The 20,694-nt window shown below is 33.3% G+C and overlaps 1 protein-coding gene across 3 annotated transcripts in view; it reads left to right on the top strand.

Moving 5' to 3' along the window:
• Grip (Glutamate receptor interacting protein) overlaps positions 1 to 20,694 on the top strand; it is a 304,859-nt gene that overhangs the window by 267,922 nt on the left and 16,243 nt on the right. For all 3 annotated transcript variants that reach the window (XM_076114045.1, XM_076114043.1, XM_076114046.1), the window contains 4 exons: positions 7,029 to 7,238; positions 11,545 to 11,789; positions 13,226 to 13,527; positions 19,045 to 19,220. In XM_076114045.1, coding sequence (XP_075970160.1) covers positions 7,029 to 7,238; positions 11,545 to 11,789; positions 13,226 to 13,527; positions 19,045 to 19,220 — 933 coding nt within the window. The remainder of the gene's footprint in view (positions 1 to 7,028; positions 7,239 to 11,544; positions 11,790 to 13,225; positions 13,528 to 19,044; positions 19,221 to 20,694) is intronic.

Raw genomic sequence — 20,694 nt, 5'->3', positions numbered from 1 at the left:
TAAGTGTTACAAATTCCCTCAATATTATAAACAATAAGATATCATCAAATTTATGAACCAGAACATATGAGGAGTAACAGATCAATGTGTATTAACTCCATCAATCTAACTTTTGAGATAAAGGCATAATTCATAATATTTTTATACCTAATATTTTTATATATAACCTGGATATAATATAGTTTGAAACGATGTACATTTGCTTCTTTTTTTAAATAGAAAGTAATACAGTTTGATGCGTCATAATTTGACATGGGTTACAAGTTTCGGAACAGATAAAAAATACGTTCTGTACAATTTTTTGGGGTGACTGGAGTTAATACACTTTGATCTGTTACTCCTCATATAGTTTTACTTAGAGATTATTGAAAAAGCTACACTATACATTATTGTTGAGTAGAATACCCATAAAGATATATTTTAAACGAGCGAGTAAAAATATATTTTTACGTCAATTTCCGTTGAACGAAATCCAAACTCGTACCCGGTCTCGCGGAAAGGATTTTTTATTTCACCGTACATTGTAGGGAATTGGTCAATTTTATATGAAACTGTTCACTATAGCAATCGCAATCAACCTGTGGATTTACAAAGGAATATCTAAGCTTTTGTGGACGCGTAAAGCTAAATGGTTATGAGGTCGATTTTCATGTTTGATCACTTGAACGGAAAATCTTTTTTAGATTTTGTAGTACAATATCATGTCCTTTTTTTCGAGATAGTGATTTTAAATGTTCGAAGACTGTTTGTTATATGACTTTTAACCTGCCGCGCAACCTTGTGCTTTGTGAGCCTTGAAATTAAATCATAAAGAAGATGAATAAAAACTATTCAAGAAAAGGAAGTGTCTGAAACAAAGCCTCAACTTAGTTTTAAAACGAAACTGTTTACTATACCAACGCACCGAACAGTACAGCTATAAACAATAATAAATTAAAAAAAAGATTTCCCAATCAAAATTTGATAATACTTCATCCAAAAAATATTCATTCCGAAAATCATCCCGCTAATAAATATAACCTCAACCTATCTATGCACAACATAATCCAAAATTAACGTTTCAAACAAACACAATAGCCAACAAAGTATAACTCATAACATCAAACACTAGCTATCATTACACAATCGCGAACATTATTCCGTGTAATAGCTTTCATTGAAGCTTTCGCATGTCATTACCAATTTAGAACAATTTGTACCAAATATCGGATACAAAGCAAGTGATTGAATGTTCGAAGCATTATGACTGACTGGCTGACCGACGCGGCTACTGACGCATATTTAAATTAATCCCATATATCAGTAGCTTGATTCTGTATTAAAGAACCGAACTGTAACTTTTCCTCACAACATTTTATTAAAACAGTCTAGCCGTAGCGCGATTCTGTACAATTGGCATTGTCGAGTATCGAAATTTTGACATTTAGAATGTACTGCCAAAATATTTCCTACGGCTCCCGTCAGAGGCGCTGATCAGATTTTCATACAAAATTTCTCGATGACGGTCGGTTGTCGATAGTCGATGGTAGTAGAGAATCAACCTAGTAAACTTAACAACCGGACACAACTTAACAAACAGATATTCGCACTTTTAAAGTCACTTTACTAGCTGACTCGTGTGGCTCCAACTCCATTTTTTTTATCTCCTATATTTCAGTCGCTTAGAGGCTTCCTGAAAAAATGTTTTGCTGATGATGTTTTTCGATCTAAAAAGTATCACTCTACCCGTCAATATTGATTTCTTTTTTAAGTGGTAAAAGCGTAACACACAGACAAACTTTCACATTTATAATAACACAATGGACATTGCACGATCAATACGTCAGCTTCTGTAGTGCTTACTGTTTGAGCTATTAAGTTAAAGCGATATTTCGACGAAGTGCTGTTTATACGTTTCTACGATAATTGTCCTGCTTTGACATAGAATATTGGCTTCGGTTAATGACGGTTATCTAGTCATTTGATACTACGACCGGCATCAGATTGTTAGGTTGATGGTGAATACATAATTGCTTAATTTTGACTGTCTGTATATACAATGTTATGTACAATGATGGTACGGTAGTGTAAAATACAACACAAGTTTTGGCATGTAAAAGACCGCGAGTCTCTTAAAGCAACTATTTATTAATCGTTCTGTCAAATCTTAATAGTTAAAACCCAATTATGTTTGTTTAATACTACTCCTATTTTTCCTTAAAACTTATAATTCCAATTTAGAATGTTCACGGATCTACGCAGTATGGCTTAGTTAAGACCTTGCAAGGATTTAGTACTACGGATTTTTTGGTCTCCCCTAAAAGCTACTGAGTATCAAGAACAGTTAAAAGTCAAAATGCTCTCAGGTTTTCATTTTTCCTATTTTTAATTCACAACAAAACATGATTTGATAGGTAAAAAAATAAGGTAACAAGTCTACAGTTTCTATAAATAGTCTTAACAATTCGATTATTACACAATACACATCAACGAAATAAAAAACACAACTAATATAATATTAGCATGGAAACAAAATAAAAATGGCATAACCTTCAAAGAAAAACAAGCATACAATAGCGATAAGTTCTCCACATTCCGGTTTCCTGCGGAAATTATAATTTATGATTCGCATATTCCATAAATGTATAACTGCGGTGGCGTCCCTAGATAAATTCCAACAAAATAATATAATGTACAATCAAAGTTTCGTGTTATGTTTATTTGAATTTGTTATACAATTGCATGGTTTGTTTGTTATAATTTAGATACGGTGTTTTGATGTTGTTTTGTTTACAAGCTTGGTAATGTTTATTATGTTCAGAAATGCGTTTTATTCACGAAATTAATGAATTTTGTGAATAAAACAATGACAACAATGTAATGACAAAAGATCAACTGTTAACGCTGCAGGACATATCACGCTGACTGGACAAGTCCTCATGCCGTGTTTCTGATGAAATTTTTATGTAGTCTGATTGTGTAGTGACGAACTGCGTTTTTAAGTTATATAAATCGTGTGTTCAGTGGCCCCTTGCCAACCCTGCTTTGCCTCTTGCCAGAATGTTAACTTCATTTCGAATACCGAAACTTCCAGTTTCTTAAACCTTAACCGTCACCACATAGTGTTTGTGTGATCCATCACACAAACACTATGTCGTCGGTACAATGGTAAAGTAGTCAATCTGCCATTTTGGTGCTTTTGAGTTAAAGTTCAGAGTTTGAGTATTGCAAAAAAAAAAAAAAATATTTATTTAACATACACTTAAAGACATTACTTTTGAATACTAAATTTAAAATTTTAGAAAGATACGTTAAGATTCCGATTTACAGGAACAATTTCAATGTTCTTTTTGCTCTCCTGGAAAAAAAGGTCTTTGCAGATCGGCTACTTGACCACTGGATCGACGATGTGGTGACGGTTTAATTTTTATACAATACCGTATTTTTACCTAATACTGGCGTGTTTAATGTTTATAGTCGCAATCGTAATAAAAAACTAAAAAAACAAGCAATTGACGCATGTGTTCTATTATTTATGCCGTTACTTTATAAAATTCACTTTAAACATTTAAGAACTAAACTTTATTCTTAAGTACTCAAGCCATTTGTTCACTTGAAGTAGCAGACAATTTGAATGTAGAATACTCTCACGTCACGAGAGCGGCGATCCCTTAGGGCGAGTGCACACCGTAGGTGGTAGATTACACGTATGTAAGTCATATGTTATGTTACTGTCAACACTCTACTTTATACGTAGTCACGTTTTAGCTATAACTGTTTTTGTTGAATAGATGTGACGGACTACTGTTTAAACAGGACTATGTGCATTGTAGTGGACATATATGCAGGTTATAAATATTGTGTGCAAGTGAATATACTAGGATCTGGTGAAAAACAGTGATTAATGCAAATGGTGTTTTTTTTTTCAATAAAATAGCTTCGTTAACTTAAAAATAAGTTTAAGGAGAGATGCATAAGAAAACAGAGTTTTGATGGGAAGCCCGATATCGATGTAGTTGATAGGTTTAACTTAAAATAATATCATGTTAAGGGCTTAAGAACGATCGCTTAGATAGGGCGAATATTAAAGACACGCAAACAACAAATGGATATTCCAAAAACAGTCAACCTAATTCCAGATTAAATCTCAAAGTCTTGTCTTTAGTAACCGCATACAATTGACTACATAAACAAAATTTTTGTTTATAATATTACAACACAAAACATCCATTATACAAAAAACATCGCACGTTACCGACATAACCTTAAGTAAATATCTTTCGGCAAGTCATAAAGTTTGATGTCCACCTTCCTGGGAGATTTTGGCTGCAGTTACCGTAGGCTACAATAGCCGGTCTATTGTAGCCTGTCGTTAGAAAGGCTTAGTGTCTGCACTTGCAAGAGGCTAACGTATTTGTCTAGGTGAGAATGGTTCAATGCGTTCCAAACAAATGGAAAGGCAACTCGTGTAGGCGTGAATGTTTGTGTCATGGAAGATTTGACTAGTATGCAAAGAATGAAAACCTAAATCTAACTGGAAACAACTGGTTTACTTGTGACAAGTTAGAATTTTTAATCAATAGAGAACATTTAAAAAATGCTCGTAATCGGGACTAATATAAATTGAAAAATTCAATTCCTTAATTCAGAATAGTTAACTAGAATTCCTTCTACCTTCATAGGTCATAATAATAATCGTTTAAAATCAACGTTAAAGCTACATAAACATTTTGCATAAATTCCAAATTGTCATTGACAAAATTGTCCCACAATGTGTGTTCGAGTCATTGCAAGTACAGATGTTTCACAGTTTGCAGGTATTTCACATATCCAACGATATTGCACGTCTTATATCCGTAGCGACAAACGAAGTTCGGCGACGTCGCACCACTTCGCCCGACATCTCTGGCTACACGTGTCCCTTGACATTTACTCTCTAGTGTATTCCTCTGTTAAACTACCCCTACTTAAACTACGCCCACTTAACCATCTCACAATGACTTCTAACCCTTACATAATACAAAACTGTTACTCTTTATCGATTTATTATCACCGCCCCAATATATCGTACGCACTGGGAATACACACATACATATTGGAAACTTAGTATGAATACTTAATAAGATATTGTGTTTAGATATCTTATAACATACTTGTTGTATTAATACGTTGAATGGAAGATTTATGGAGATTAGATGTAAAATAGAGTAAGAAATGGTATTGTTTTCAAAATATGCACTATTTTTCACTTTATTTTTAGTCTCTCTTAGCTAACGCTTATGACGTTGGCCTTTCTATGGAGTAATATATATTATTATATATAAATAAACTACTTTGTGTTTTATAATATATCATTGGTATGGATAAAAAAATCATATTCCATTTTTATATGATAAAGGAAACCTTTACGCCAATCAGTTTTTGAACAGCTCCTATTAAATCTCACATATTTGATCAGTAAAATAAGACTTATAAAAAAACAGATATACGATGATTAAAAAGAAAAAAAGAATTAACGCAAACACTTTTTACTTTGGAATGCCTGTTGATATGCAATTAAAAAGGAAAGCGAAAATTTAAGAGTTATTAAAGCCAACATAACATAGTAAGCATTGTAATAAAAACTGATTCAGTTTTAATCTTACCGATAACCTTCGAATAGCTTATTTGCCGGATAAAGTGACAAAAGTAATTAGCCTAATTTATCATTATAGCAAGCGTTAATATTAATATTTGAAAGTCAAATTGACACTATAAGTTATTAAGTTAGTCTAGACTCACCGCTGAAAGCTTGTCATTGTTGATTACAGACGTCTATGAAACTGAAGGTAAATATGCTGTGTTTAATATTGTAACGATGAATGAAGAGTACCTACAAACCTGACAATACCTCGCACTTGAGCTTTTATTCTATCTTTATTTACATAATATACTTATGGACTTTATTAAAAATATTTGCGACCCAAATTCAGTAAGCTTCCCTACGAATTGATTTTTAAATGATGAATTGATGTGAGGGTCACTATATATATAACAATACTAGCTCAAAACTAATTGAGTGTTAAGTAAACGATGTAACACATAACCTGCGTATAACTCACGATTTACTTATTTTCTTACCTATTCAATGTGATCTGACATTAGCAATCAAACTCGATGAATTCCGAATTCGATTTTGTTAGGCATAGGCCAGCTGACTTTAGCAAAGCCTGGTCCATTGGTCCATATATACATTTAATTGCACTCTCTTTCAATGGCAAATGTAGGCAGAAAACAGAAAACGCTACTTGCTCTGACCCTCTCCAGCTAACATAATAACCTCCTCAGTTTCATTCTCATACATACATCTTGTCATACAGGATCTAGCCACGAGTACTACGCACGTGATCTTTTCCTCAGTGCATAAAAAACTTACTTTATACAAATGCCCCAAACTTAACGTACCACAGAATATTACCGGGAGCCTCTCACAAAAACGGCTTATTTTACATGGCAGTACAGAAAATGACCGCTCGTAGCCATTTCATATTTACGATCCATTCCGATACTTTTATGAAGGTTCAAATAGCTAGATGTTTATGGTCAGTTAGCACCGAACATTGGCACTCCCAAGTTTGTACTGTGAACTTTGTTGCAATTTATTCAAAACTTGATGAAATTGTGCGTTATTTTGTAAGTTTTTTACATTTTAAGGTTGCAGTTTCGAATGACATTAATAGAAAAGAAATCTAATGAGAAGTAGGCGCGGTTTTATAGATGAATATAAATGAAAGTAACTTATAAATTACGACCTGTATATAAAACAAATCTTTTATTAAGCGTTAAAATAGCTCGATCTTGTTCAAGTATGTGATAATAGTATTCTGTACGTATACATAAAAGAGAATACCGATTTTAAGGTTAACAGACAGCCTACAAAATTAGACTCCAAAAGTACATAAAGCCTTCACCTTACGGCTTACCCCTAAGGGAACAATCTACCATAATCTCATGTTCGACGATATCTTCTTCATCTTCAAATTCTTACCCTATTTTTTTCTTGTTCACAGGACGCTCAGAACCCGGGATCGTACCATCAATAGTGGGCTTCACAAAAGACTCAGTAGCCCACGAGTCAGACCGGCTGGCGCCAGGAGACAGGATCTGCAGCGTCAACGGCATATCCACCGCCAGGCTCACCAATGACGAGGTTCTTAGACTGCTTGATAATGTGGAAGAACGGGCGTCGCTTGAAGTGGAGTATTATATGCCTAATTATGGTAAGGACCTTTCTTACTACAGTATATTCAAGTTATATTAAATAGTTTAAAGACCTAATTTCTTTCTAGGACATAATTCTAGTGGATAATATTTTTACCTTATTTTACAGCATCAGATAGATATGTATAGGTTAAGTTGACGAGCGGAGATTTAATATATTTTTTAGTTCTTCTGAGCTGGTATCAACAGTTGAATGATTACCAGTTAGCTTTTGCCACTTGTTTTTATATCTTTGCTCTTTATCTCGGATGGGTGATACGTCACTTATCCATAAACTGACCCTTAAAATAAACCAATTAAATTATCTAAACCTAAATGTAAACCAATGCCTTGAAATTGTATAGATATTGAGAGCATTAAAAAAGGTAACAATTTAACAAATAAATACATACGTTAATATCAATTTATAGATTCAAACGCTTTATAATACCGACTGTAGCTATATTAAAAGTTAATATTCATTTTTAGTTTACTTTCGAACATATTCTTACAATAAACGAGATCATAACACATTTATCTCTTTTCATACACCTCCGAAACTTTCTAAGCAAAGATTTCTTTCACGTCTTTAATATTTTCACTTGTTATACACACTCGATTGACTTCATAACTGATAATACATCAAACATACGTTACTATAAATAATATTACAAAAAATATCAGACTTTAATGTAATTTTTATATTCACTGAACTATGAATGATTTTAACTATCATAATAAGAATATATGGAATAAGATGTCTACGACAAAAAACGTAGGGAAAATATAATAATATTTCATTAATATTTATGATCCATTTTGAAGTAAATAACCTTCAAAGCACGGCTTAGAGACTTATTTTAATGTTATTATGTTGTAGATAATCTTATTTAACTTATTATTAGATTTTTAATGTCTTTATTTCATACTAATATAATACTTACAGGCTTGCTGAACTGCTTAACTTACTAAGATATTTTACGTTCATTTTTAAGGACCCACGAACAACAATATACATATACATCATTAGTGTGATGAGTCGATACATTTGAGTATCGATTTCGATTATCGAGATTGATTCGAGTTTGACATTTAAAATGCACTGCAAAATTAGTTTCTACAGCTCCCGCTAGAGGCATTAGTGACATTTCCCTACAACACTTTTCGCTATCTAGTTGGTTGTCGATACTCGACGGCGGTCGAGAATAGCGCTACTGAATACAAAACTAAATGTCTCCCACTTTTTTCCTCGAACACGTTAACCCACAAATCAATAGATTACAAGAAAATCAAAGACTTTTATCCCGATGAACCAAAACAACTACCAAAGAGGAATTCAAGGGTATTCATAATACGTGTAGGTGTACATCACAATACACCTAAGCCTCGTACGTCAGGATTCATTGAATTTTCATTGAGTATGGAAATCTTAATACAAAGGAGATCGCGTCTCAATAGCTTCGATAATAGCTATAGTGATATTAATATTTATCGATGTAAATCTTGTTTGTGTGAACTGAAGATTATAGAATATTGGACGGTATTTTATTTATAGTGTGTTGATATTACGCTCCTAAGGTGAGTGTGAGATACTAATATTGCTTTATTGTTTATACAAATATTAAATAAAATTACGAATCAGCAATACAGGTGACGATTATATCGATACCGGAAATTTCAATTGTCGTAAAGGACATTTTGACGAAAATGAGTTATATATATAATTGGGAGGTGTTGTTTCAGAAATATGCCATTATTCTTATTCGATTTTATAACAGAAGGTCCGATACCTATTTCTTCGATCCTACTTCTAAATAATATTCTTTCTTGCTAAGTCAACAATATTTTATTCGCTACGACATTCTTGTAAATCGAACTCTATATAATATTATAATTTATATATAAACCCAAAATTATCTAATAGTGTACCTAAAATTAATATTATAAATCTAATATCGTAGACAAATTATAATTTATTTAGTTCTTGAATTTTTCATCTGTTACTATTACTGTTACTTTTTCTTAGGAAGTAAAATTCAATCCTCAATACAATTACCCGCATTTACTTTTTCCTACAATATTTCTCATTTTAGTATATAACTACTCGTAGCAGATTATCTAAACAAGCCATGTTCACAAAACCCGGTCTACAGAATATCCTTACAGAACTATGCAAATCGTATTTCATGTCGGAGGGGACAAGAGTACAATTTATTTCAGCAGTGACACACCTCTTTCGGTTCAAGCGGTCATTAATCCTTCAGTACATGTATTGAGATGCGCCTGTAATTTCAGTCGCGTAGTTTGTTCTAAGGTCTTTGATCTCTGGGTATAAACTTTGATGATGATTGGTCACTATTTTAGACTTAATTTATGAGTTTTTTATTAGTACTACCAGTACCGCAAAAGGGAGGGCCGTGTAAATATTGACACGTTTATATGGTTACACCTTTCGAAATTAAGAAACTCACTGACAGAATTGCTTTTTGGTTACTAGTAGTCTATAACATTCTCAAATTTTTGCTTTTTGTTTCTGATATGAACCTACTATTATAGACAGCTTAATGCGGTAATCATTAGTCAGTACTTACCTACCTTGGTCAGTATTCTCTTTCCTCTTCCATGCTATGAATGCCATATGGTGCTGGATATCGTCATCGAAAACCTCATTTTATCTCTTTGCACTAAAGTTAGAGTCATTACACTTTAAGCAAAAGCTAATGATATCTATTCATCCCGGCTTAAACCTAAACCTAGTAGCATTCAATTCATCAAGGCCCTAACTAACTAGCCGTTCAAAACACTTTCTTTTCTTTGAGTTCAGCCGGTTCAAAATCCTTCACCTAATAAACACAACTGACTGTCACACACAGGATGACACTCTATTTTTAAACCAAAAGTATTTCATTGGTCAATTAAAATAGCTCGACTTCCCGCGAGATATTTTTAACGCCACCTGTCGGAGGGCATCTAAAACTATGCATACGAATAATACCTTCCGTCCGTCTGTCCTTCCATCCGTCTGTGTTTCCATCCGACTGTCCGCCCGTTCGTCTCGTCCCGTCCTTTTAGTTAATTAAGTGGGAAAGCTTCCTTTATTCACTGCAGTTTCTGGAGCAAGTTGATTTTGAATTTAGTGTCGGTTTAATTTAGGTCGACTGTTAGGTCTAGCTTAATAGAACGTTTAATTGGCCGGATTTTCATTAACGCTTTTACAGATAGGATGGAATTATTTTCTGAGGATTGAAACTGGGTTTAATTTCGTTGTAAGTTAGAAAGTGAAACATTTTCGACGCGTATTAAGTTTCTATATTGAGTGCTTTATAACTATACCTGGAACCAGCTTTTGACCACGACGAGTATAACCTGCGCCAAAACGTAAAAAAATCCAGAGCATGTATAGCCTAGGCTTGCAAGATTTATCTAGATTATAATTAATAATTCTTTTTATTTCCAAAATAAATTAGCTGTATCAAACTGGTCACTGTTCGTTGCATACGCCTGCCAGTCAATGATACTCTAAATTCAGAATTTTATATACCGCCACCAGCCTCAAATCTTGCACACAAAATTTATTAAGTTTTGGTCTAAAGTATGTTTATAATAACTTCCCTAAGATAACAAAAATGTTGTTAGAACATTACAGTTCAATAATCACAAGACCATATTATTATAGTTGTAATAATTACTTGATGAAAACAAAACCCTAACTTCAAGCATCTTATTATCCGAAGAACTTACGCAAAACCCCTAGTATGTTAATTTGCTCTCATATCCTGTAAACAGCCCGAATCAAAGGCGAACTTAGCAAGTATTCCAGTACACACTGTTAAGGAAAACTTATAAGTTTTGCTTTGATTCCTAGAGCGATAACAACTTACATATTAATATTATAAGCTCTAGTACAACGACGATAGTAATGAAAATTTCATGGAATTGCCTTTATTGAGTTGAAACTTTAGTAGTGGTTGTAATACTATATGTAAAACGAGGGCAAATTTAAAGAGTACTCCAATTATATTAATAAAAAATTAAGTGGGAACTGAAATGTGATTCGTTTAGGATGTTGCTATGTGGGATGTAGGTTATGATGACGCTTTATAACTTTACATCTAACCCTTTATATAACAAGAAAATGTAATTATGTGAGTCTATTCAGCTAAGTTTACTTTTCAGACTATGTTTTTGACCATCCTCTGATATAAGTATTTACCATCCAAGCCCTAATTACGCAATTTTTTATTTAACTATGGCGTTCATTGGTCTCTGCGTACTCCTGAAGAAAAAAAACGTAAATGAAACATAAAACCCTTTTTTTTGTTGCAGCATCCCAAAATTCCCTATACATCACAACCAAGCTAGCAGAAGTTCCCGTGGAGAAGATCAGCGGCTCCTTAGGCATCACCATCCGAGGTGGTCTTCCAGAGAACTCGGCTCCTAGTGCAGACCTGGTACTGAACAGCCGGTCTTTGGACGCCCAGCCTTTGGTGGTGACGCATGTGAGGCCGGGAGGAGCAGCGTATAATACTTCTAGGATAAAACCTGGAGATAGGCTCTTGAAGGTTGACCATGTAAGTATCAAATTGAACCCTTAACATCTTCAGTTACATAGTACTCAAAAAATTTGATTTATAATCAAATAGTTTTAGTTCGAACAGGAGATTTAAACCACGACAGACTTTTAAAAATTTAAAGTTTTTTTAGCAAGGTAAACATAACTCAGGTACATATAGTTCTCATAGTTCTTAAGACAATTTTGCGAGGTAATCAGGTTGAATTGGTAAAATATTGGTTTCAAAAGATGGTTTATTTTAAGAGCGAGCAATAAAACCCAGAAACCGAAAGCTTTTTCAATGTTCCCGTGCTTGACAAGGGAATCATCAGTCTTCATAATGAGAGTTTATAGATCACCAATGTTGTGAAGTGCATAGCAATATACACTTTGAGAATATTACAGAGTAGATTATGAGTAAACCTCACAATGTAAAGCATCTAACCTTACTCTGTGGGGTAACGGGCTATTATTTCTAACTATTTACTAGTGTTTGTAAACTTTACTTGTACATAATATAGTACAACAATATGCGTACCTACATTTGTTGTTTAATAGTATCAATAGTCTCACTGTCTAGTATAGGTATCCTCCCATGGTCAGCAGTTTGTGTATCTTGCCAATAAATAAAAGCTTCATTTTTTTAATTTGCAAAGGTAGCATAGTAATAAGTTTCTGTTGTACCAAAAAGTCAGAGAGTGTCTTGAAGCAACTTCCATCAGCTTTTCAAATTATAATAATTCACTACGGCCTATAATTACAATTAAAATTACCAAGATAAGCTTGACGGAGGCTTCATAAACGTGACCGACATTTTAATTTGATCGACAAATTAAAATTTATTTTTGAACCTCGTTGATCTTTCACTTGGTAACAAGAAATACATTCACTAGAAATTCAAAACGTTTAATATTCTTAAAAGGCTGTTTTGCAATGTGTTAAAAGGTTCTCATTTATTTGCGATTTCTGAGAATTAAGTGAATATCTGGATTCGGGAACCCACTTTCCATGGATACTGGGGTTCGTTTAAATGGTTGTTTCTCTGAATTTACATGTATTGAATTGTTATCGAGCTCAACAAAAATCATGAAAATCTTGGAACCAATTACTAAAAAGTAAGCGAATAGGGACACTTGATATTATTTCTAATTCTATTGATGCGCCACAATAGCAGTTGGCAATATCGTAACTCAGCCTGTCTGACATAAAATGCTGAAGACATTTAGTTAAAAGCGTTTAATACAATATGTAACTATTCAACGACTGATTTTGAAGAAAAAAAAGCTTATTTCCAACCCCAGACCTTTAACTACATTTTATGACCATGCTAAATTTCAATACAATCGATTAGGTTGTCTAGCCGTAAAAATGTAACTAACTGATCAAGGAGATTTTTGCTTCAGTAACAAAATATTTTTGCATGTAGCTTAACATATTTTTTCTTCCTGTTCACAGGTATCACTAACCAACAAAACACTATCAGAAGTCCATTCAATTCTTCAAAACTGTCCACAAGTAACCAGTCTCACGATAGAATACGACGTCTCCATCATGGAATCAGTGAAGTTAGCCACGGGTCCCTTACTCATCGAGATTGAAAGGCCTTGTAATGAGGACTTGGGGCTGTTCCTCACGAACCAAAGGTGTCCTGAAGATGTATACAGTTCTGGCTCAGACACTTATCAGCGGGTTGGAAGCAGTGCGACGTGTAATGCTATTTATATTGATAGTATATTGCCCGCCAGTATAAGTGATCGGTAAGTGTTTGAACTTATTCATTTCTTATGTTTTTAATTTTCTTTATATCTCGCAAGTTACAGTACCTTCAAGACTCAAGGTATATAAAGCATATACACATGATAACCGCCACATAATTATGTATACCGTTAGGAGAAACACACACTTTACAATGACTGCTGTTGACTACTTTTTTAACACACTTACTCAAAAACCAAGAAACTGGTGATCATCTGATGGTGGTCACTAGAATCATCAAGACCATATTAAATTACGGATTTTACTAAATAGTCTAAAAAGGACAAGTGCAAAGTGTGTTAAGATTTAAAATTTGTCGTTCTTGATTCTCCTATTATATCTACGGTGACTAGGCGAGATTTAGCCTACGCCTACATAATATACTAGCTGACCCGCGCAGCTTCGCTTGCTGGACGCAATATAAGAGAGAATGGGTGAAATTTTTCCCCGTTTTTGTAACATTAATTACTGGTACTCTGCTCCTTTTGGTCGTAGCGTGATGATATATAGCCTATGTCCTTTCTCGGGTATTAAAATATCTCCATACCAAATTTCATGCAAATTGGTTCAGTAGTTTAGGCGTGATTGAGTAGCAGACAGACAGACAGAGTTACTTTCGCATTTATAATATTAGTATGGATTACACACTGTTCATACGCGAACAAAATTATTTCTTAGCATAAAATAATACCACAAATAACAATCTAGAAGGTGGCTCCAGTAAACAATAACTGGTAGTGTTGAAGCGGCATATAATTATTGACAGCCTGATAACGGATGAGCTATCGATATTTTAATTGGATCCCAAGATACGAGCTTAACCTAGTTTAGCTGACACCGTCTCAGTATTACCTATCTAGATTATATTTCAGTGTTATTTTACTGTGGTTTTGGTATGTGTGTGTTTGTAATTAAGCGGTTTCTATTTATGTCTATATGCATTTATTCTGTTTTATTTGTTGGTAGTTGTGGTACGATTTCTTTAGATTATTTTTCATTATAATAGTATAATCTCGAAATCATACATTTCGTTGGAAATACACCGGTGACGACCACATAGAATTATTTTTCCTTAATACAATTTTTGAAGGAATATGTTTAGTTTGTGTCCCTCAATATACATACAAACTAAAATCAGGTCTTTTTCCCCATAGAAGTATCCAGAGACCAAATAACTACCTTAAAAAATTGTGAATGAATGCCTGCATGGACAATTAACAATTTGATTTGATAAAAATATAATTGTAAAGTATTCTGTCCCTTTAACTCTAGCCACATTTCAACCCATCGAGTAACTCTTAAATAAGGATCACAATCAAAACAGTTTTCTTAGATAAACAGGCGAAAATTTAAAATAAATAATATCACATGAATCTTCATACGTCATGTATAGAAAACCCTTCGTTCCTCAGGGATGTTTGACCCTTGTCAACCTTCCATGTCTATAGTGGACCGATGCCCAATTGTATTTTTAAAAGGAAAGATTCAATATGTGACATCGTTTTTTCTTAGTACAAAAGGTACTTGGGCTATCAAAACAAAAGTATGTGAACGGCTTAGAAATCATTGTTTGTTCGTTGCCAGAATCCTTTATTTTTAAACGTTATTATATTGACCATTAAAAACCAGCTCTAAAGCTTGTATTAGAAGAAGGTTAACATAGAGAGGAATAACTTGTGGAGTTTTAAGCTGTGGGCTCATAATTGGAAGCAGATTCCATAAAATGACTATCGCCGCTTTTGTACAGAACGTTGTGTTATCAAAAATAGTATAATATAAATATAATATAAATGTAGCAGTCTTATTCTAATAGATAAACTTAAATGATAAACTGGATGCAAACATCATCATATAGGAAGCTGCCCACTCTTATTTTCAATATAAAAGTAAAAGTTAGTGATAAATCTGTTAAATCTCGAACGCGTAAAAGTTACTGTTGCAGCACGATCCTGATCAGAGTCCAAAAAAAAGTTTGGTCATTAACCGTTTTGAGAAAAATATACCTACAGGTCTACAAAAGTTTTGTTGTCGAAATATGTAAGTATCCCAACTGCAAATCATATGGCCCTCATTATCTACCAATAAATACCAAACATTGTTCTTTAATAAATCTTCTTATAACAAAATATAACATTGATTTCTAACAAGAACTACACAGTGACGGGCTTCTCATCGCTCAGTCTTCAGATATAATCCCTTAGTTCCATCCCTTAGGGAAATAATAGAGAGGTCGCCTCGTGACGTCACGCAACAAATAAACTTGGTGTACTATGTAAAACCTACGTCATCTACATAAAAATGTAGGAAGGACATAGACCTTTTTGAATAAATAATACTGTCGTTTTGTTAGTTGACATTATTGTTATGTAAAAAATGTGACCATATTAAGGTACATACCGAGTTCCTTCATGCTTAGGAAGGCACGTTAAATTGTGGGTCCCAGCTGTCATTTTCAAAAATCTAAGACAGTCGTTAAAAGTAGTCAGAAGCTTGAAAGACTGACAACCAATTTAGGGGTATCGTGTTTTCCAGGTAACTGGGTTGTGGATGTCCTACGAGTATATGCAGTCGCTCCATGAAAAGCCCCTACTTTTAGAAATCTATCAGATAGCTGCAGAGATAATCATACTTTTTCGTTTCAAACTAAACTTCTATCTTTATTATATCAGTACAGATAAAAAAACAATTTAAAAAATATCAATATCAAAGAAAACAATCTCGAATTTTCTATATCACTCCCTAAAACGTAAAAGCCTCAAGGAAAAATGGGAGATGTAGTCAGTCACCCGGAATCAAATCAATAGGTCAAATGAGAACTCCAATTATCCACAAGTCGGATTATTTTAATCCATTTGAGAGGAAATGAATTGAATTATTCCCCATTAGCCTTTTAACAAAAATACTTCCCTCTATACATTAATCTTTTAAGTCTTTTGGGTAATCTTAAATTGAACAGATATTTTAGTCCCGTGAATAGAATTTTACAATTTATTTCTATCGCTATTGTAATTTATTTACTTTTTGTCTTTTCTTGTTTTTTTTTATGTAAATTAATCCATACGTATTTATCATCAATTAGCTAAGTAATTATTGATGTATATTATTTTTGACTTGTTTCCGTTCTCTTGTATTGATCGACACCCATGCCACTGTATTAGATAATAGCCTCACTGATACTTTTATACGGGATTTTATAGGAACAGTATCTACACAAAATATATTATGCGTATTAAAAGCAACCCACAAAAATTATACGTATACAATACTGATCTTTAGTTTTCCTTATAACACATAATATATGACAAGATGTATAGATGTAAATTAGACAGGAGAAGTTTGTAACGTTCATACCAAGGGGCATTGTTTGGTTTCTGCCTACCCCTGTGGAAAAAAAGCGTGACTAATTACGTATGTAACATAAGACGAGAATTAAAACCAAGTAACATCTTCCTATCATTTAATTTACAAAGACGTGAAGCTAAAATACCACGATACGGCTTTTATTGAATAAAACTAACAGCAGTATCTCATTCCTTCTCCGATTCAATATAACAAGTCTGGTTTTAAACCGCGGTACGTTTCTTCAAGAAATTGCTATTCATTATAAAGTTTCTCCGCTAAAAGGCGAGTAGTTCTTACTTTAGTAATATTGTGTGACAGTTAAATGCGCGACTAATGTCTTTAACTTGTTTACTTCGAAATTAAATACTTTGAAAACTTGTGTGCGATTCTGTTAATTCACTTTTTATGGGCGAGACTGAGAAAATTAAGAAACTTAGCTGTTATTATTTACTTTGTTTTTCTTTTACTTCTTGCATTAATTGGTTTACGTTGGTTTGTTTTTGTTTTAGTTTTAAGATTGTAATTGTTTTTTTAAGTTTAAATGTACATTATTAATTTCTAAAATATACTGCGACGGTGCTCCCATGTAGTTATTTAGTAAACTAAGATAGAAGATAATCCAACTCTGAAATCAGTTATAATAATATGATTTCTCAAAGTTTATTATTTCGTTTATTTCTGCCAAAAAATAGCAGTTTTTAGAGAAACTAAGAGTAACTAATAAAATACCAGCTGCAATGAAAATATACATAGTGAACCTTTTTGTCTAGCTAGAAACACAGTTCGTACTATACGTAGTGAATTTGAATACATCTCAAATACACATATAAAGACAAAAGACGCAAAATTAAAAAACCTATCAGCTTATAATAAAATACACATGAATCTATAAACCGTACATTTAAGTACAATGTATACCAAAATCAACAGCTAATATGAAATGATCCGGGCTGTCTACATCGGCCGGCCGAGGCTCTCGTATTGACAGATGTATGGAGTGATCCTAATCTAATCGGGACTTGATATCAACTTGATGAAGGCTCATGTCGGTAATCAACGGATAGGTGGGCAACGATGTAAGAGTATATTTGATTAAGAGGACTTGTAACGTGAAAATATTTTTGATGTAATTATGTGCTGATATTATACATTATACATACATTACTTCTGTTTTTCATGGGCAGAAACTGTAGAATGTGAATTATTTCGAATCCTACAAACAAATTTATTTTGATGTCAAATAATTGTAATAAACAATTGAAGTAATTTCGTTAACAACGTGCCTGTATAAAACAAAACAAACTGTTGCAAGTTTAAAAATTATGAGACAATTACTTATGCACAATTTGCAGCGAACTTTCTCCAACAAAATACATAACAATTCTTAACATTAACTTGGTACGAAAGCCTCAGATAAAGATACACTTAATGCCGTTGATTGCAAGCCTAGGCTTGGAATAAGCCGGCAGATCGGCAACTGGGCTTAAGCCGTAAGCCAGGATCGAAGTGGTGCAAGCGCAGTGCGAATTTTAAAGCAGTGTGTTGTGTGGAAGCAGTTAATTGAGTGATTAAATTGTGTTAATGGTATTGTTTGTTGCTGAGGCTTGAGGTTAGAAACGACGAATGAGAAGTGAATGATCTTGTACTTTGAAGTTGTATTACTGTTATATGCGACTGTCGTTTCTTAACAGTTGCTTGGGTATAAAACAGGGGCATATTTGTTAATAAGCCCATATATAAAGTTTATCTTTCACAATAATAATTAATGAACATAAGCAATGAAATGAAATAATTGAAGTAATAATAGATCTTTGTCTTTAATTATGATCCACTTTATCATATTATTATTAATATCAAAGACAGAAAAACTAAATAAGTCGTTTCATCACCTTTGAAAACCAACGTAAAAAAAATTAAAACATACACATACATAAAAAGTAACACATACGTAAGCAAAAACGACATAAAGATACACAAAATATACAGTTACACTTTAATACAAACAATGATAGACTTTAAAATCCGCCAATCCCCAATAACAATTAACAACAAACAAACTACCCGAAAAATAGGAACCGTACGAATCCAAGTCCTAGTGAGTTAGCAGCCGCATACACAACGCACAGACAATAGAGGTTGTCAAGGTGGACACGGTACTAAAGTATTTTTTCTTTCAGATGTGGAGCTCTCCACCCGGGAGACCAGATTCTAGCGTTCGATGACCACGTGATAGATGGCAACAACTACACCGCGGAGGAAGTGATGTGTTACTTAGAGAATTGTGAAGGAGGCTTCACGAGACTGCACGTCGCGCCTCGACATGTGGTGGGCCATTGTGGGAGGTATACTAGAGGTAAGAAACTATTTGTTGACTGATGTTATACCGGACAAATATTTACTGCCAATTTGATGATCTATTGACTGCTATATCATAAGATTTTGTGCTAGTTTAATAGCTTATGGATAAGTGTCAGATAATATCTGATGGATAAAATGATCGCAATTTTATTTTAAATTGTTTACTTTGAGACACAATGGATAGTAGAATCTCGAGGCAAGAGTTTGCTTTGTGGGCAAGAAGATTCGTTAAACACGGAGACCACCTACTTTATTATATTTTTGTTTACTGAAGTTTACTTGACAGCCGCAGGTTATTTTTTCAGGAAATATGCACCAATATTGACATATTTATTCTTGATCGTCTTTCTTGCAGTTCGTACTGTTCCTAGTTGTTTTGATATCCAATTATGTAACAATTAGCTAGGTGAATAAATAATCCTTTCACAAAATCCATACCCAACATTGTGGTTTTAGTCCACAAACTTATTCCAAACCGAGTCTTAGAAATTGCTCTCATCACTTAAACCATTGCTAACATGACGGAATATATGAACATCAAACTTGGTTCGTATTACTCAAAAGGTGTAAGCTCTGATGCCTGTAGAGGCGAGTTCACAGTAGAATTTAAATTTTCATGACATTCGTGGCAATAGAACAAATGGGCAAAATCCCTAAGAATTGAATATGATCTAATTTTTCCAATATTCGTGCGAATATAATACATTTTCAAGCTGACCTGTCTCCCCAATTTTGTTAAGATTATTTTGCCGATTTAATTTTATAAATATGTAGCAATGATTGCAAGTTTTATGTTCGAAGTTTTAGTAGCCTCGTTATCAAGACAATTGATGTTTCTGTTAAGTAATTGATCAATGACAAATTGGCGTATTACTGAAAATGCGTGAAATTCCTATTGATTATTAATTATATACCCACTCGCAAAAAGTTTACCCTTTAGTTTTTATTGTACCTTATCTTTATACCTCGATATGTTACTTCAAATAAAAGCTTCAATATAAACTCAGCTTTACACACTTAGACTAATGTAGAAAGCAGGTACATTAATACCAAGTTTAAACTCGAGTTTGAACTCAAGTTTAAGTTGAAAGTACTTGAGTTATTACTTATTTTCGATCTTTGTTGACATCGATTATGCTGGTTATTTGGGTTGAGTTTTAAGACGAGTACTTTGATATTTATACTTCTTTAAATTTTGTCGACGCGGACGTACTTAATTAATAATATTAATAATTTAAATATTTTGCGTCATTTCATACTTTGTGGAAACTGATGTCTAAAAATTTTATTAAATAATTTAATAATAATTATACATTAAATAACAAAAACGACGACGCTAAGTATTATTTTACGTACTACTTTTTTGTCTAAAACGTACTGGCTATGGTGTTTCTGCGGATAAATAATTGTAACAAATTGAAACTGATTTTTTTTTGTCAGCCCTTTTTTGTGTCTCAATGTTGGGCAAA

The sequence above is a fragment of the Anticarsia gemmatalis genome, chromosome 5, assembly GCF_050436995.1.
Source record: "Anticarsia gemmatalis isolate Benzon Research Colony breed Stoneville strain chromosome 5, ilAntGemm2 primary, whole genome shotgun sequence".
Taxonomy (NCBI): domain Eukaryota; kingdom Metazoa; phylum Arthropoda; class Insecta; order Lepidoptera; family Erebidae; genus Anticarsia; species Anticarsia gemmatalis.
The sequence above is the reverse complement of the archived record's forward strand: the minus strand, read 5'-3'. Positions and strand labels throughout refer to the sequence as shown.